The sequence below is a fragment of the Tursiops truncatus genome, chromosome 5 (genome assembly GCF_011762595.2).
Source record: "Tursiops truncatus isolate mTurTru1 chromosome 5, mTurTru1.mat.Y, whole genome shotgun sequence".
Lineage (NCBI taxonomy): Eukaryota > Metazoa > Chordata > Mammalia > Artiodactyla > Delphinidae > Tursiops > Tursiops truncatus.
In genome coordinates, this window is record NC_047038.1 from 3,364,834 (window position 1) to 3,382,932 (window position 18,099).

The following is an 18,099-nucleotide window of genomic DNA, read 5'->3' on the forward strand; positions in this document are numbered from 1 at the left end:
CCCCACGGTGACGTCTCACCTGGCCCTCCCGTCTCTCCAGGGCTCTCTCCTCACCCAGACCCTGCTGCAGACCCTGCTCTGGGGGAGTCTGGGCAGCCGCCACCTCCGGCAGCAGCACCGAGGCTTCTGGAGGATCCCCCGGCCAGGGCCCCACCTGCCACAGTGCCTGGCAGTTCAAGCCTGTTTCTCTCTGTTCCCCCAAAAGACTGTTCCAGACCTTCCTCGCTCTCCTGGGCTGCTGCCCTCCCACCCCAGCCGGCCAGCCACAATGACCTTGTCTAAGACTTAACAGAGAGAGGGTCAGACGCCACTCAGGGCTGTCTGCAAAGCTTCTAGCCCACCCGCTCCTGCCCTTCCTGACGGAGGCTCTGTCTCTCCTCCCAGCCACAGCCCCCAACCCTGTGCTCCGGTCCGAACCCCGCCCGCCTCCTCTGGAGCCTTACCCTGCCATCTCCTTTCCTCCCTGGGGGCCACAAGGCATCCTCCTGGTGGCTTGTTGAAACAGCTCAAGTCGCCCCCGTTTAAAGAGACTAGAAACCTGCAACCCTCACCTGTCCAGGTCCGCCAGCCGCTGCACCGTCTCTTCAAGCCGCTCCCCAGAGCGCTGGCCCCCTCCCGCCCTGCTTGGTGCCCTCACTCTGTGGGCTCGTGTCTGTGTGTCTGGGAGAGCGTGTGCCGAGCCCAGGAGGCCCAGCCGGGCTCCCGGTGCCTGTTCTTGGCCCGACCGCCTGGCCTCCCCCTGCGTAGGTGTTGCTGTGTGCTGTTTCCCGCCACGCTGCGATACCTGATGGCCTTAGCGGGCAGCATCTTAGGCTCTGTGGGCTGAGCAGTTGTCGCTACAGGTGTGTGACTGTAGCCTGGCCCGCTTCCGGCACCCTTTGGGGTGGGCGGGACACGCCAGCCCCGGCCCTGGCGGCCCGGTCACCAGAACCTCCTCGGGGATCCGAGGGGTCGTGTCTGCGGAGTGCCCCCCAGCTCAGCGCCGGCCACGAGGTAGCTGATGGGGGCTGGAGGATAAAGGGCCTCCCAGGGAAGATGAATGCTTTTGTTTTCGCCCCTGCGGGCGGCGAGCTCCGCGGTGTGTGGCAGTTGAGTCAGCGGGACCTGCACAGCTCTGAGGTTCCTCCCCAGCGAGGCGGCAGCTGCAGGCAGGCGGGCGGGGACAAGCCGGCTCCACGGAAGGGAGCAGCCGCCGTGCTGGGACCCCGCTGGGCGTGCAGCGGGCTCTTGAGGGCCGGCAGGTGGCAGGGGACAGGACCTGAAAAAGAAAGAGGAGGATCCAGACCGCTGGCTGGAGGGTGAGGGCATCTCTGTGCCCCCGCTCTCTGCCCCCGTCCTCACGGTCACACTGCCTGTTCCTGCCAGCCTGTCCCGGGAGCGGGGCTAGACAGGGGCCGAGGGGCCGACTGCTCCGACTGGGCTGTGGCGCCAGGACCCCGTGCAGGTAGGAAGCTCTCTGGGCCGATGGGGAGGCCACACTGGCTGCAGGTGGGTGGGATTGCAGGGAGCGGGGCAGATCAGCCAGGTGCAAGGCCCCCAAGGCACCTGCCACCCCACCGGCTCTGCCTCCCAAGGTGCTGGAGTAGGGGAGCAGCCCGGGCCTCTTCCCCGCCCTTGCGGGAGCCCTCAGTCTGTGCGCGTCTGCATGCACCGGGCCCGGGGCCAACTTACGCTGGGCGCCCGCCCGTGAGGTGTGCATTTGGTGGTAGTGCAGTCCCCCCACTCCCTCTGTCACTCGAAATATTTAACATCCTCCACTGCACGTTGTCTCGCATCCTGCATGTCTGGGGTGTCTGTCCTGATGAGCCAGCTCCATGCCGGGAGCGTCCTGGGTCCGGTGGGGACCTGGGAGGGGCTGACACAAGCCCCCTCCCCGTCGCGGGGTTGGCTGGCTGGGGTGGGGGGGGCAGGGCAAGGAGCAGAGGTAGGCGGCTGGGAGCAGCCCTGCTGCAGTGCTGGCTCCTGGGGATGGAGTCTCTCCACGGAGAGAGCTGGAAGGTGGCTGTGCATTGCCAGGGGACGGTGGTCTAAGCAGATCAACCAGCCCAGGGCTGGACGAGCGGAGGGGGTGTTGAGTGAGAGGGGGTCCCTGGCTGTGTCCCCGCCATCACGTTGTTCTCTACTGGTTCTCACAGTATTAGCAGGAACAGGTGGGCGGGGGCGGGGAATGGGGTGCGTCTTGGCCAGCCCCATCCTCCTTATAACCCTGGCGGGGCCTCTGTCTGAGCCCCACCTGCCTCCTGCAGCCTGGCTGTCTCCATGGTAACGAGAAGCCCAGGGTCCCCCTGGGACCACTAATTAATCCCTCCCTCCCTTTGTTCCTTCCTCTGTGCTTCCCTCCCTCCCTCCCTCCCTCCCTCCCTCCCTCCCTCCTTCCTTCTTCCCTTCCTTCCCTTCTCCATCCACTACTCACCTTCCTGAAGGCTCACTGTGTCCCAGCCTGGCCTGGGGGCGGAGTTCCCCGTGAGGACGGTGGCAGGGGTCCCCCTGCCTGACCTGGAGGAGCCCTGGAGGGAGCGGGGCGGCCAGCTGAAAGTTTCTCCATTTCAAATGGACCATTTCCTGCGACTCCCTATGCTGGTGTGTTTATTTCTTCCTCTTTTCTTTTCTCCTTGGCACTTTTCACCCTCCTAAGCCAGCAGGACTTTTATCACTGGGAGAAAACAAACCCTGAGTTCCGAACAAATAAAGGCGTTTCCTAAGGACAGAGGTGAAGTCAGCTTCCCAAGACCCCAGCTTCTCGCTCCCTTTTTAAAACTTAATGAACGTGTTTATTTTAAAAACACTCTCAGAGGGAATACCTGTTTATCATAAAAGAAAAATCATCTATAATGAATGTCATCACCCAGGAAAACTACCGTTAGCATTTAGACGTCATCCTTCTGGATCATGTGCACACACACAGACACACGGACACACACACACACAAAGACACGCACAGACACACACACACACAAAGACACACAGACACACGGACACACGGACACACACACACACAAAGACACGCACAGACACACAGACACACAGACACACAAAGACACAGACACACGGACACACACGAAGACAGACACACGGACGCACACACACAGACACACGGACGCACACACACGAAGACACACACAGACACACGGACACACACGAAGACACACACAGACACACGGACACACACACACACAGACACACACAGACACACGGACACACACAAAGACACGCACACACGGACGCACACACACACAAAGACACGCACAGACATACGGACGCACACACACACAAAGACACACGGACACACACGAAGACACACACAGACACACGGACACACACGAAGACACACACAGACACACAGACACACGGACACACACACACACAAAGACACGCACAGACACACACACACACAAAGACACAGACACACGGACACACACGAAGACAGACACACGGATGCACACACACAGACACACGGACGCACACACACGAAGACACACACAGACACACGGACACACACGAAGACACACACAGACACATGGACACACACACACACAAAGACACACACAGACACACGGACACACACACACACAAAGACACACACAGACACACGGACACACACACACACAAAGACACACACAGACACACGGACACACACAAAGACACACACACACGGACGCACACACACACAAAGACGCACAGACACACGGACGCACACACACACAAAGACACACGGACACACACGAAGACACACACAGACACACGGACACACACGAAGACACACACAGACACACGGACACACACACACACAAAGACACACGGACACAGGAATACTCACAAACTTACATAGACACAGACACACACAGAGACACAGAGATACACACGGATACAGACACACAAATACACAGATACACACACATAGAGACACACACAGGGACACAAAAATACACACGCATACAGACTCACACACAGAGACACACAGAGACACACGCGGACTTGCCTTCAGCCTGATGCCACGCCCTGCCCAGCACCCAGCAAGGATCAGTGTGTTCCGTCCTGGTCCTTAACCATCGGTCCGTCAGCACATTCCCGGGCATCTGGGTTGAGGAAGCCCGGCAAGGGCGCCACACCCACGTCCTTACTGCAGGACTTCTCAGAGCCTTGATAGCTGACGTGCCCGGAGGTGGAGTGTGTTACTTCTCTGCTCCCACACTCACTGGTCAGAACCCCCCTGTCCTCTAGGACCCCGTTATGCTTGCCTGGTGGGTACTGTTTTCTCGTTCAGAACATCTTTATGGGACAGCCCCTCTGTGTGCAGCTCTGCTCTAGGGCCTGGGACAGCAGAGAACGAGGGGACAAGGCTTAGTCCTGGAGCGGTCACCCGAGTCCTGGAGCTGGGGGAGAGAGAGGAACAGAGCCCAAACACAGTCAGGGAGCCACGCCAGCCTCCATGTGGTTCCCCAAGACCCCGAGCCCAGAGCGAGCCTGTCCCGAGGCCTGTGGCGTCAGCAATGGGGAGGGGGCAGGGCTGAGTCAGGGGTTCTGGGGAGGGTCTTTGCTGACATGGCACAGAGCTGGGAGGGCTGCCAGTTGCTCCCCCCTCCCCCGACTGCATCCTTCCTGCTACAGATCTTGATTAGCTTCTCGGTAAATTTCATTTGATCGGTGCGCCCTGGAGATCAGGGCTTTCAAGATCCGGTTCCAGTTCTGGTCATTCACGAAGGAGACTAAAGCTTCAAACTGGGGGCTGTGCCAGGAGCAGCCCCTGGGAGCTGGGCTGGGGGATGTGCGCCCTGCAGCGGGGACCCAGGGGAGGGCCCCAAAGCAGGCGGAGGCACAGCCGCTTCTCCAGGGAATGGAAGAGGCCATGGATGGCTTTAGGGAGGAAAAGGGGGTGCCTGCTTCCGATGGGGTAGGGGAGGTCCATCCCTCCGTGCTTCCCACAGCTGGGGGAGGCGGGAGGGGTTGGCTGCTCGTCTCTGCAGGGAGGGGAGGGAGTTTCTGCAGCCCAGAGACACTGCCAGGCTGGTCCCTAATGTCCACGGTCGGGCCGCGCTCAGTGCCCTCCACTCTGCCTGGGTACCGCTGAGGAACAGCGCTCGCTCTGTGCCCCCGGAGGCTGCGTTCCTAACGAGCCTGGTTCTGTCTGATTAAAGATGACAGCCGCTTGTCAGAAGGCACAAGACATCGTTTTCAAACCACGCACTGCAAAATCTCATGGGCTTTTGATACACTTTTAAAGTCTGCGCCATCTTGAGTCCCACCTGGGTAAGGGGCTGCTCTGCCTCCCGGGCTGGGGGCTGGGGTGACGGCACAGATGACTGTGGCCCTTCTAGGACAGTTGTAGGGAGGAAAGGGCTCTGACGGAGCAGGGGCTGCTGCTGGGTTCCGATCACGTGGAACGCCCCGGCCACCGTGGCCACTGCGAGACAGAGCAGAGCAGCAGTGGGGGTTGATGCAAGGGGTGAGGACACTTTTACTTTGGACTTCGTGAGCCTGTCTCAGTTGGCTTGGGCTGCTGTGCTATGATCTGCGAGGCTTAAGCAACGGCTCTAGAGGCTGGAAGTCTGAGATCAAGGTGCCAGTGCACTGGGTTCCTGGCTTGGAGATTGTCACCTTCTCCCTGTGTCCTCCCGTGGCAGAGAGCTCTGCTGTCTCATCTTGTAAGGACACGAGTGTCCTTATAAGACATCCTGGGGGCCCCACGTGGCTTTTCATGGCTGAACAATCTGCCGTTGTGTTTATCACACTCACATTTGGACATTTGGGCGGGTTCCACCTTCTGGCTACTGGGAATAACGCTGCTGTGAAGATTTACGTGCGCGTTATTGTGTGGACCCAGGTTTTTATCTCTTTTGTTCTCTTTTTCCTAAATACCTAGGAGTGGAATCGCTGGGTTGTATGGTAGTTCTGTGTTTAACTTTTGGAGGCACTGACAGTGTTTTCCACAGTGGCTGCACCGTTTTACATCCCCACCACCGATGTGCAAGGGTTCCAATTTCTCCGTATCCTCACTAGCACTTGCTATTTTCCATTTTGTTTTCATTACAGTCGCCCTCGTGGGTGTGAGGTGGTGTCTCACTGTCGTTTGGATTTGCCTTTCCTGAATGACAGTCATGCTGAGCATCTCTGATTTGCTTCTTGGACGTTCCTGTATCTTCTTTGGGGAAAAAATGTCCGTCCAAGCCGTTTGCCTATCTTTTAACTGGACTGTTTGTCTTTTTGTTGTTGAGCTGTAAGAGCTCTTTATATATTCTGATCCTAAACCCTTATCAGATCTGTGATTTGCAAATATTGTCTCCCATTCTATAGTTTGTCTTTTCACTTTCTTGATAACGTCCTTTGATGCACAAAAGTTGTTAATTTTTATGAAGTCCAACTTATCTATTGTGTTGTTGCGGCTCATGCTTTCCGTGTCATATCCGAAAATCCACGGACAAATCTGGGGTCAGCAAAATATACCCCTGTGTTTTCTTCTGTGGTTTTATACTTCTGTGGGAAAACTCTCTTACTGGCATGTAACACACAGAGGAGTCCATGAATCTCACACACTGGACACACCCAAGCCACCAGCACCCAGACCAAGAAAACACATGCCCTGCACCCCAAACAGCCCCCTGGGGCCCCCAAGGCAGCCACCACCCTGACTCTGACTGTATAGATTCATTTGCCTCGTTTTGAACTTTGTAAAAATGGAATCGGCTCCGCGGTGTCTGGTTTCCTTCCTCGGCCTTGAGTCTGTTCTAGGCCTCCAAGTTGATTGCTCAGGGTGTGGGGTTTGGGGGTGCGTGGGCATGGGGTGCACACCACAGAGTCAGGGACCCTTCCCGGCTGGGGACAGAGGCCACAAAGGCCAGACTTCTGGGCGCCAAGCCTGGCTCCACCCCCTCCTGCTGTGTGACCTTGCTCAGCTTCCTCCACCTCTCTGTGCCCTGGTGGAAACAAAGGTAGTCATGAACCTCACAGGCTGTCACAGGATGAAGACCAGTCAGTGTGTGAAGCGGCTTCTTGCCTCTCCCTGTAGAAATAAGCGGTGTCCCCGTCGCTGCTGGGGCGTCTGCCGGCTGCTGGGTTGGGGGGTGCTTTCCAGAGGGAAGAGTGTGGACGCTGGGCCGGGCCCTGGCGGTGGCCGCAGGGCTGTTTCTCTGCTCAGCCTTAATTCTCATTGGTCGGGCTGGGGTTTCAAGCCTGTCCTCTTACAGACTCTCCCCACGGCTTTCTCTCTCCACCTGACTCACGTGTAGACATGTGTGTGCTTTCTCCCCCAAGTGGCTGTCACAGAACTCCTGCTGTTTGATGTCATGAGGGTGGGTTGTCCCCCCGACCCAGAGTGAAGGGGGTGCCTGCCTGAGGAAGGCGTGAGGACAGGTCAGAGGTCACAATGTTTAAAGCACGTGAGTCCTCAGTTGACACCTGGGACCTGACAGCAGGTGGTTTCTGTTAAAGCTACAGCGCTGTTCCAATCCCCTGTTTGTACCTCAAGGACGGAGCTGCTCTGACCGCTCGGCATTTTAAGGCTGAAGTGGCAGCTTCACCCTCACTCTGCCTGGGCCCAGTGCTGCAATGTGACCTGCTCCCCAGATAGATTCCTGAGACTAGGGGTTCCTGCGATGGCCCCGTGCCAGGCCCTGCCCTCGGAGGCTCACTGTCTAGCGGGGAAGACTCACCCGAAATAATTGTCAAACCCTGTGAAAACGGGGCTGTGGGGGCCCAGAGCAGGGAAGCAATCAGGGGAAGCTTCCAAGAGGAGGTGGCGTTGGAGATGAGATCGGGAACATTCCAGGTGGTCCCGGGTGCGAGAGTGGGGAGGGCAGTCCTGGTGGAAGGGGCTGCAGGTGCAAAGGCCTGGAGGCCGCAGAGCCGGCAGGACTGAGCACTCGGCATTCTCACGCTTCCCCAAGCATCCCTTTGCCGGGAGACACGTGTGGGCCACGCAGACTGACACCTCTGGTCCCACACGCAGGAAGGGAGTCTGTTCCGGATTCTTCCTCCCTGATACTCAGGGGTCCCCTCGGGCCTGGTTTGCACGGAAGGCACCGGTGGGGAAGGGGAAGGAAAGTGAGGTGCTTGTAATGAATTTGCACCCCGTTACTGATTCAGGAGAGTATTACTAATTCAGTTTCAGGGAGCGGTGATTAACCTTCGCATCTCAGGAAAGACTGAGGGGGTTACATCCACATCTAGCAGCAGGCTGCAGCCACACCCAACCCAGGTGAAGGTCAGTGTACAGTCATGCTGAAGACACCGTGTAGAAATAAGCCAAGCTTGCCAATGTCCTTTGTTTTGCTTATTTCGGTATTAATATTTTAATCGATTTGAATGGGTTTCAAGAATGATAAAAACTGCAAAACGCTCCTTGAGAAAACTGAGCGATACAGAGAGACAAAAAGAAAATGATCTATCACTTTCACCCCACCTGTCTTGTCCCTCCATCTGGGGAAATAATGTTAGGTCCTCCCTCCCCGCCCCACCAAGATACAGAGGTGCATGGGACCTGGCCCCCCTCTGCCTCGTGGGTGGGGCAGACCCATCCACCGCTGAGCTGGGAGGAGCTGGCGACACAGCTGCTCTCCCGGAGGCCGGTCTCTGCTCCCAGGCGTGGCCCCAGCGGGCAGAGGCCACATTCACACACCCTGGACGGCCTGGGGCACCACCGGTCCCATCCCATCCCCCTGAGTGTGGGCTCTCCACCACACAGCCCGCCTTCCTGCCTCACCTGAGCACCTGCGTGAGGACACGCCGTGCCCTGAGCAGAAACGCCTGTGCTTTGTGCTTTTTCCAGGCGGGGGAGAAGCACTTCCACCCTCTGTGTGCGCTATGTGTCGGGTGCGGCCGGATGTTCGCGGAAGGCGAGGAGATGTATCTGCAAGGTAAGAAGGAGAGCGTGCCGCTCGCGACCCGAGGGCACCAAACAGGCGGCTCCCGGGCCCACGCCCTGTGCCGGGTGTGCCCTGGGGTGTCAGCGAGCTTTCCCGCTACTTAGGGAACGCCGCCCCCCAGCAGGGATGGGGGTCCAGGGCCCAGCAGGCTCTCCCCACGGAGCAGCCGCCAGAGTCGGCAGAGTGACAGCCTGCCCGGTTTTGCATCGTCCATCCACGTGATGTCCGTGAACCTGAGATGGACGCGATAAGAGAAAGGCCAAATTCAGGAGCAAGATGCAGGAGTGTTGGAAATTTGGGTCCCAGCAGCCAAACGGAAGTGGATGTGGTCTGTGGTCGTTTCAAGCCTGTCCTGAAAGCCCCTCCGCTCAGGGCTTTCCCCTGCACTACCCTCCCTTGATTGATGGGGGAGCGTGGAGACCACGGGCCGCTCCTGAGGCTTTTCTCCTGGTCAAGGGAGTCGCCAAAGTGTCGGTAAAGAGAGTTCTGGAGAAAAACATAGCCAACCTTCTAACCCATTTCGTGGCATTTCATGGGAAATCCCCAACCCATTCACCATTAAAATAATAATAATAATAGAATAAAGGCGAGGCGTCCTGTGGCCACCAGACCTGGAGAAGCAGCAGGTGACAGCCAGTTGCCCCCTCCCTCCTGCAGTGACCCTGTTCAGCTCGTTCCTGCTTTTGTTCAAAAAATTGCACCCACGCTCAGACCGGAGCACCCAGCTCCCAGCTATTGCTTTACGTGTTTATTCACCGGGGTGCTAGGAGTTCTCCTTCGAGCTACACTTAGTTTTATCACCTTGAAGACCCACCCCATCCCTGTGGCTTATTCATTCCCAAGCCTTGGACACTTGTCAAAACGGTAGGAAGACGGTATATTCAGGACATGGCAGAAGGTGGGAGGCGAGTCAGGCCAACTCCGAATTCACAAGGACGGGGGATTTATAGCCAAGGAGGGGGTGGGGATTAGGGGGGGACGGGTGGATGGAAAATTACCAAGAGGAAAGGCCAAGAAGGATTCCTGCTGAAGACAGGCCAGCGGCCTAGATGCAAAGTCAGTGGTGGGGCTGAGGCTCCCCAGTGCCCTCGCTGACACTGGGCTCGCAGGTTGAAGGCCTTCCCCGAGGGGCCTGGGTGGGTTGGGTTAGATGCTGAGACCCCCTGTCTCTGTAGTCACATTGTCTTTTCAAGGACGTCAGTGTCTCCGTGACCCCGGAGGCAAGCTGAGTAGGGCCAGACGGACCATTGGATGACCTCACCCGGCGTCCTTCTGGGGCCGTGTGTCACACAGGCCTCCCTTTCTGAGACTGAACCTCGTGGGGTGACGTCAGCCAGGACTGCCTGGTCCCCAGCGTCCCCTCTTGTTCTTCAGTCTTGAGAGCTTATGAAAGGGGTCCTTTACGTATGTCTGGGTGGGGAGGGGTCACCCTGCCCGAGGCGCCCGCGCCCACTGTAAGTGGCACCTTCAGGACGTACTGACGCCTGGCACAGTGGCATCGAGCCGGCAGCTTGGGGACGCGAGCTGGCCATCAAGGGGACCCAGTCTCAGAACAAAGATGCTCTTCATGGCTCTGGGCTCCCTGTTCCTGATGCGGGACCTGCCCTGACTTTCTGTGGGATGTCGCAGCCCATCCCGTCGCCTCCCAGCCTCTTTCCCAGTCTGTGCCGGAAGGGTTCAGACCCGGTCGGTGATTTTCACGCCCCACTCCACGGAGCACCAGAGTCCCACGGAGAGGGGCCCCTTTGGGGCTCTGGCCCTGCCCTGCACGGACACCCCGAGACCCTCTGCCTGGTCCAGCTGGATGCTGGGGCTCCAGGAGGGCGTATTTGACGGCTGAATCCCATGCAGCGAAAGCTGCAAGGAGCAGAGGTCCCGGAGAGCCCTTTGGCCTCCGAGGGAGATGAGGTGCCCCCCTGCCAAATACCAGCACTGCCACCCAGCCCTGGACGCACCTTCCTGTCTGCAGACTCAGTGAACATAGGCGGGGGAGTCTGACTCTCGCTAATTATCAGGGAGACCCAGATTAAAATAACGCGTTGATGTTATTTTTCCCACTGGGTTGACGAGGGTTAAAAGGAAAGACACACCCCCATGCTATGGGGATTGGAGGAAACGGGCGTCTTACCTGGCTCGTGGGCGAAAACTGGGGAATTGCCAAGATGCCCCAAGAGCCTTCAAAATGCCCACACCCGGGCTTCCCTGGTGGCGCAGTGGGTGAGAGTCCGCCTGCCGATGCAGGGGACGTGGGTTCGTGCCCCGGTCTGGGAGGATCCCACGTGCCGCGGAGCGGCTGGGCCCGTGAGCCATGGCCGCTGAGCCTGCGCGTCCGGAGCCTGTCCTCCGCAACGGGAGAGGCCGCAGCAGTGAGAGGCCCGCGTACTGCAAAAAAAAAAAAAAAAAAAAAAAATGCCCACACCCTCTGAGCCAAGACCCCACTTTTAGGAAGCCCTCAAGTAAATCAGAGAGATGGGGTGGAACTCGTGTACAATGGACTCCCCGCAACTTTTTTTTAAATATAAATTTACTTATTTATTTGGCTGCGTAGGGTCTTCGTTGCTACACGCGGGCTTTCTCTAGTTGCGGCGAGTGGGGTCTACTCTTCGTTGCAGTTGCAGTGCTCTGGCTTCTCATCGCGGTGGCTTCTCTTGTTGTAGAGCACAGGCTCTAGGCACGCGGGCTTCAGTAGTTGTGGCACGTGGGCTCAGTAGTTGTGGCCCGCGGGCTCTAGAACGCAGGCTCAGTAGTTGTGGAGCACGGGCTTAGTGACTCTGCAGCATGTGGGATGTTCCCGGACCAGGGCTCGAACCCGTGTCCCCTGCATTGGCAGGCAGATTCTTAACCACTGCACCACCAGGGAAGTCCCTCCCTGCAACTTTATTTAGAAATAAAACTTTGGAACTAACAGGCAAGGAGCAGATAGAGACATTCTCATCAATCCGTACGATGCAATATTATGCAGCCCTTAAAGTTACAGTTTTGATATTTAATTACATGGAGAAATACTAAGACATTTATAAGCAAAAATCGCAGGATACAAAACTGTGTACCTACGGTGTATTTAATCTGTATGTGTACGCTGCAAGACAGCCCGACCCAAAGTGGGTGGGAGGTTACAGATGATTTTAATTTTCCTATATACTCTTTTTTAGACTTGTTTAAATTTTAATCAAAAAAACAGCGATGACCTCTGTAATCATAAACAATGTTTTAAAAAAAGAAAAGCTTACGCACAAACCAACCAAGGCCCGGTCTCCCTGGGAGCTCCGGGTTGGAGCAGATATTTTCCCAGGGAGGAGCAGAAATAAGTTCCCTTCCCCGGCGTTAACTCACGTGACCCGGAGGCTTTGCAGGCGGAAATGGGTGCAGCTCCTTCCTGCCACCACACGTTGAAGCCCCTGCTGTGTGCCGGGCCCCTACTACGTCCACTCTGTGTGGCTTGTTCGGGGGATGTGAGAATGGGATGGACAAGGCTCCCACCTCCACGCGGCACATGGGCTGTCCTGGCAGCGGTGGATGTAAACGCGGACACGGCAGCCGTGGCCACCCGCAGAGGGTGCGTGAGTGGAGTACGGATGGACGGAGGGAGAAAGGGGGCCGGGCTGAGGTTCAGGGAGGCCCGAGGGGGGAAGCAAGCGCTCTGGGCCCTGAAGTTATTACCCCTGTTTAGTAATATTAAATTCTGCTAAAGGCCTGAACAGGTAGGGTTATTGTCGGCCCTGTGTGCAGGTGGGAAAACTCTGAGACTCGGGGAGGTCGAGTTTGAATTAGAAAAGAGCAGGGCCCTTGGGGTCCTTGGGACGCTTGGTGACCTGTTACCTTGAGGGTGGTGCCTGCAGCTGTGGAAGGTGGGCGGGGCCGGCATGAGCGAGACAGCTCAGACACCCCGCGAGTGAGCGCGGGGTCGGGCCCCCAGCCTGCAGCCCTCATCTTCACCCCACACCTAAGGTTCCCACCTGAGGGTCCCCGAGGAGAGCCCTGCCCCAAGCGCTCGTTCCCCAGGCAGGTCCCACTGGGCTCCGGCCCCCCACTGCGCCCATGGCTGGGCCTGGCCACTGCCCCCCCGCACAGAGAGGAGCTGGTGCAGGTCGCACGGCAGCCCCTCTTGTCTCCCCTGCCTCTGAATAGAAGCCACCCGCAGACCCCCTCCTCGGAGAAGCCTCGTCTGGGTGCCCGGGGTTCCGAGGGACCCCATGGGAGCATCAGCTCGTGGTGGGGCGTTTCCTGTCTGTTTCACGTCCTCCCCTTCCCGGTGGGGCTGTGAGCCCCCGTGATCGGCCCCAGGCCCAGCCCTGACCTGTGACTCCGGCACAGACGAAGGGGAGTGAGGGTCCGAGTGTGGACGCCAGCTCCCTCCTCCTGACACTCCGCACGGCCCCTGCATCTCCGGAAATAACACTAACACTTCCCTCTTGGGAATCTGTCCACAGGCTCCTCCATCTGGCACCCGGCGTGTCGACAGGCGGCCAGAACTGAAGACAAAAGCAAGGTTGGTGGAATTCAGTCTCTTCCGACGCCTTTCCCCCCGCTTCTGCGCTATCATCGCACGGTTAAGAGGACGCTGGCTGGGTCTGCAGGCTTGCCGGCCAGTCCCACCAGGCTCTGGGGCAGGTGGCCCGAGGCCTGGCGATGTTGAGGTGTAAGCAGGTAGATCAGCTGCTGGGTGGGACCAGGGCCCTTCCCGCACTGGCCCTGCCGACCTCTTCCTTTGTTCAGTGGACGCTGATGGCTGTGGAAGTTTTGGGACAACTGCAAAGTTCGCGGGTCTCCAAACAGTCCCAAGACCGTCCATACTTCTGACGCCAGCGGCTAGTTCGAGGGGTCCTCACAGCTGCCCGCAGGTTCATTAATGTGTCTGAAGCACTCACGGAACTGTTACAGCCCCGTTATGGTTTATCCCGGCAGGGGGCAGGGGGAGATACAGAGTGAAATCAGCCCAGCATGGGGCGGGGTCCAGGAGGGGTCCGGACACACGGTACCATTGTCTTCTCCCCGTGGAGGCCAGACTCGGCCCCTCCCAGTGACGGGTGACAGCGCACACGGAGTGTTGCCAACCAGGGAAGCTCCGGGGCCAGAGACCTTATCGGTGCTCCATTAAATGACTGATCGGTTGGTTGGTTGATTGATTGGTTGCCATGTGGTTGATTTCACTCTCCAGGTGACATGACCCAAGACCACCAGAATCATAGGGTTGGTCTTTCTGGCGTGGCCAGCCCCACTCTAAGAATTTTGGGTGCAGTTAGCCCCCTTCCTAAACAGAGACATCCTATCGGGTACGATCACCTTCCAGAAACTAGAGCAAGACCTCCCTCTGGGCCAGGCTAGACCACCCTCTAGGCCAGGCCAAATTCCTTGCCCCTCAGAGGCCCTGTGCTGGGCGCCAGGCTGCAGGTACAGGGTGAGAAAGGAGGCCGGCATGCCCCTGACCCTTCCGGGGCTGGCGTCCCAGAGAGAGGCAGAAATCAACGCCTCAGCAAGAAGATAATGCAGCAGTGGTTGGCGGGGCAGGAGAGCGGGGGAAGGACCGACCTCACCTGGGATGGTTGGGGGGGGTGGGGGTGCAGGCGGTCCTCCAGAGGAAATGAGCAGGAGCTGAGCCAGAAGATGAGACGGTGCCAGGCCTGAAGAGAGGGAGAGGGAGTGCGGTTCCAGGCAGGGTGGGGGTTCGTGCAAAGGCCCTGGGGCAGGAACAGGGCAAGCTCCCTTTGGCTTGGGTGGCGGTGGGGTGAGCAGGGGAGGGGTCCCGCTGCCCCCGGGCTGCCACGCCTCCATCCTCACCGCTCCCTTTCTCCCCTGCGCCTTCGCAAACGCGTTCCTTCTGCCAGAGATGCCCTCTCGTGCCCTTGCATCACGCATCCTGGCAAACTCCTCCTCTGGGTTTTAAGATTCACCCAGAATGTCAGCCCCTGAAGACCTTGCCAACTCCTGCTCCTGCCCTGCGTCCTCAACTCACACCCCGCAGGCAGCTCCCTCTTCCCTAAAAGCCTGGAGGAAAGGCTCCAGTCTCTCCGTCCTGAATTCCCGGCTCCCACACGAGTCCTGGCAGGTGACACACTCAAGCGTTTGGGGGTTGAAGGAAGGAAGTGAATACAATGAACTGCAGCCCAGGGGACCGCAGGCCCTCGAGGGGAGGCGTGTCAGCCAGCTTTGCTCTGTCAGGCACTACCAGGCCCTGTGCCAGGGGGCCCCCCACCCCTGCAGGACCCCCACTGGGAGCCACGCCCCGCAGGGCCCCGGGATAGCGTAGATGGTCCGCGGGCGGCGAGTGGTGTGTGACCCACGGGACCCCGGGCCCGGCCTCAGGACGCCAGCAACCCCTGGCTTTCCACTCTGTCCCCTACGCGTGGTGTCCCGGGCATGCCAACCCTTTTAAAGCCACCAGACAGGCTACGGATGAGCCGGGTGGCAGTGGGCCCTTGAAGACCCTGGCTACTCAGATGCCGCATAGCACGGGTCTGCATCCGTGTCTGGGAGATGGACAGGGAAACTGCTGCAGGGGGCGGGGGGACGCACGGGGTCGCTAGCGTGCCCGTGTGTGGTGTGCAGAGTGATGCTGGGATCACTGCAGAGTTCAGACCCAGCCTTCTCGGACCCAAGCCCATGGGATACCCAGAATGCCTTTCGGGGGTGAGGGGCTCGCTCTGCTGGTGGCAGCTCTGGGTCAAGAGGCCGAGGTGACCGGGGTCCCTGGGTGGAGGCGGGGAGGGGCTGAGAGGAGCAGAGGCTGGACAGTCAGGCAGGTCCCCCGGGAAGCACGTGGGAGGCCGGCCGATCCGGGGGTCTCGGTGGCTTCCTGCGCCTCTGCGGCAGCTGCGTTTGACAGGAGGGACCGTCGCCCAGAGGAATTCTGCTCCAGGAGGAAAGGGGCAGAGCTCTGCTGTTGGGCGTACTTTGCTCTTTACTGTTGACGCTGGTTCTGTTCCTTGAGTCCTTCACTGATACCTTGCACTGCGGGAGCGAGGGGTCAGGGCTGCAGAGTCCCCCCACCCCTGGCTGTGGGGAGTGAGCAGAGCCAGAGCAGAAACTTGTCCCCAGACCTAGCAGACGCCGCGGGGGCTCAGGGCTTGGGAATTCCTGGTGGGGCTGGATGGAGACCCACCTCGTGAACTTTGGCCCATGAGACGTGATGGGGGCATGGGCTGGTGGAGGGGACCCTCCTCGTGCCGGGCCCTCGGGCTGGGTGGGACCCAGCCCAGTTCAGCACACTTGCCAAGCCCGTTCTGAGAGAACTGCAGAGGGCAATCGTCCCATTTTCTTTGGCAGTTGATGTCAGGGGGTCTGGAAGCCGCTGCTTCTGGGGCATCTGCCCCTTCGTGATGCGTTCGTGGCTCTCGGCCTGCGGCACCGAGGTGACTAAATCCAAGCCCTGCTGTTCCTGCTGGAGGCGGGAGCAGGGGGACTTAGGGGCACGTTACGTCCGAGGGCCGTGGGGACCGTCCTGCTACCCCTGGTGTGTCACGGCGACCTGGGGAAAGGTGGCCTTGAGCCGGGGTGGGAGGGCTCCGCAGAGGAGGACCACGTGCCCCGGGCCCTCTGTGCCCCCAGAGCCTCCCCCGGCCAGGTCAGCGTGCCCAGCACCAGCCCCTGGACTCTGGACCCCCTGCTGAGCTGGCCTCAGGCTGCTGCCAGGCCTGGTGGCAGCAGCCGCCTCTGCTCCCAGCCTGGAGGCCACTGGCCCCGCAGAAGCGAGGCTCTCTGAATGCTGCAGGCTGGCAGGACAGGGAGGAAGGGAAGGCTTGTTGCCCCGGGGGCTGGTCATTGCCCTGGACTTGGCTTCCTGGGCTTGTTTCCACAGATGCTTTGGGAACATTTGGGGCAGAGGCCAGCAGCCTGACAACAGTTGCCCTTCCGTGTCCTGGGACAGCATCCAGGCCCCAGTCATGCCCTGCTTGTCCCTTGTTTCACCCTCCCCGGGTCCCAGCCCCACCTCCGCCCCTCAGGGCCTCTTCTGTCTCGCCCGGGAAATGAGAATAAACTCTGGGCCTGGTGGGCCGGGCAGTGAGTGGGCACATCAGTGGGTGGACAGGGCAGTGAGTGGACAGGGTAGTGGTGGGCGGGGCAGTGAGGGAGTGTGGCAGTGAGTGGACAGGGCAGTGGTGGGTGGGGCAGCGGGTGGGTGGGACAATGAGTGGACAGGGCAGTGGTGGGCAGTGCAGTGGATGGGCAGGGCAGTGAGCAGGACAGTAGGTGGACAGGGTAGTGGGTGGATGGGGAAGTGGTGGGCAGGGCAGTGGGTGGGCGGGTCAGTGAGGGGATGTGGCAGTGAGTGGATGGGGCAGTGAGTGGACAGGGCAGTGGTGGGCAGTGCAGTGGATGGGCAGGGCAGTGAGCAGGACAGTAGGTGGACAGGGCAGTGAGTGGATGGGGAAGTGGTAGGCAGGGCAGTGGGTGGGCGGGGCAGTGAGGGGGTGTGGCAGTGAGTGGATGGGGCAGTGGGTGGACAGGGCAGTGTGTGGACAGGGCAGTGTGTGGGCGGGGCAGTGGTGGGTGGGGCAGTGAGGGGTGTGGCAGTGAGGGGGTGTGGCAGTGAGTGGACGGGGCAGTGGGTGGACAGGGCAGTGAGTGGACAGGACAGCGGGCGGGTGGGGCAGTGGGCGGGCCGGGCAGTGTGTGGACAGGGCAGCGAGTGGACAGGGCAGTGGTGGGTGGGGCAGTGATGGGCTGGGCAGTGAGGGGTGTGGCAGTGTGTGGACAGGGCAGTGGGTGGACAGGGCAGCGAGTGGACAGGGCAGTGGTGGGCGGGGCAGTGGGTGGGCGGGGCAGTGAGTGGACGGGGCAGTGGGTGGACAGGGCAGTGAGTGGACAGGGCAGTGGTGGGCGGGGCAGTGGGTGGACAGGGCAGTGGTGGGCGGGGCAGTGAGTGGACAGGGCAGTGAGTGGACAGGGCAGCGGGTGGGCAGGGCAGTGGGCGGGCCGGGCAGTGGGTGGGTGGGGCAGGCACAGATGATTTTCCCTGGGCACTCAGGTCCCCTTGGAGATAGTTCTCCAGCCAGCTGACTGCTTCCTGCCCGGGGGCAGGGAGAAAGCTGTACTTTTCTGTATTGTTCGCTGCCTGCAAGGTAGCTAACGTGCATGAACCAGCCAGCCCCGGTCAGCTCCGGGTCAGCCCAGCGGGGTCTGCTCAGGGGGCCATCAGCCCCTGAGAAGGGCAGCAGAGGTGGCGTCACTAACTCCCTCTGAGTCCAGCCTGTGGGTGGAGGCAGCTCCACTCTTATGTGGTAAATCCAGACGAGAGCTAACT

At 59.5% G+C, this 18,099-nt stretch overlaps 1 protein-coding gene across 10 annotated transcripts in view; it reads left to right on the forward strand.

Annotated features, from left to right (window-relative positions):
- ABLIM2 (actin binding LIM protein family member 2) overlaps nucleotides 1-18,099 on the forward strand; it is a 138,065-nt gene that overhangs the window by 54,024 nt on the left and 65,942 nt on the right. For 9 of the 10 annotated variants that reach the window (XR_012331840.1, XR_012331845.1, XR_012331841.1 and 6 more), the window contains exons 7-8: nucleotides 8,762-8,849; nucleotides 13,289-13,347. Coding sequence is in view for 2 of the 10 variants with exons in the window: in XM_033856635.2 (XP_033712526.1) it covers nucleotides 8,762-8,849; nucleotides 13,289-13,347 (147 nt within the window). In the remaining 8 variants the exon portion in view is untranslated. Of the gene's footprint in view, nucleotides 1-8,098; nucleotides 8,198-8,761; nucleotides 8,850-13,288; nucleotides 13,348-18,099 lie in introns of all 10 variants that reach the window. The other variant, XR_012331844.1, reaches the window with a different exon arrangement.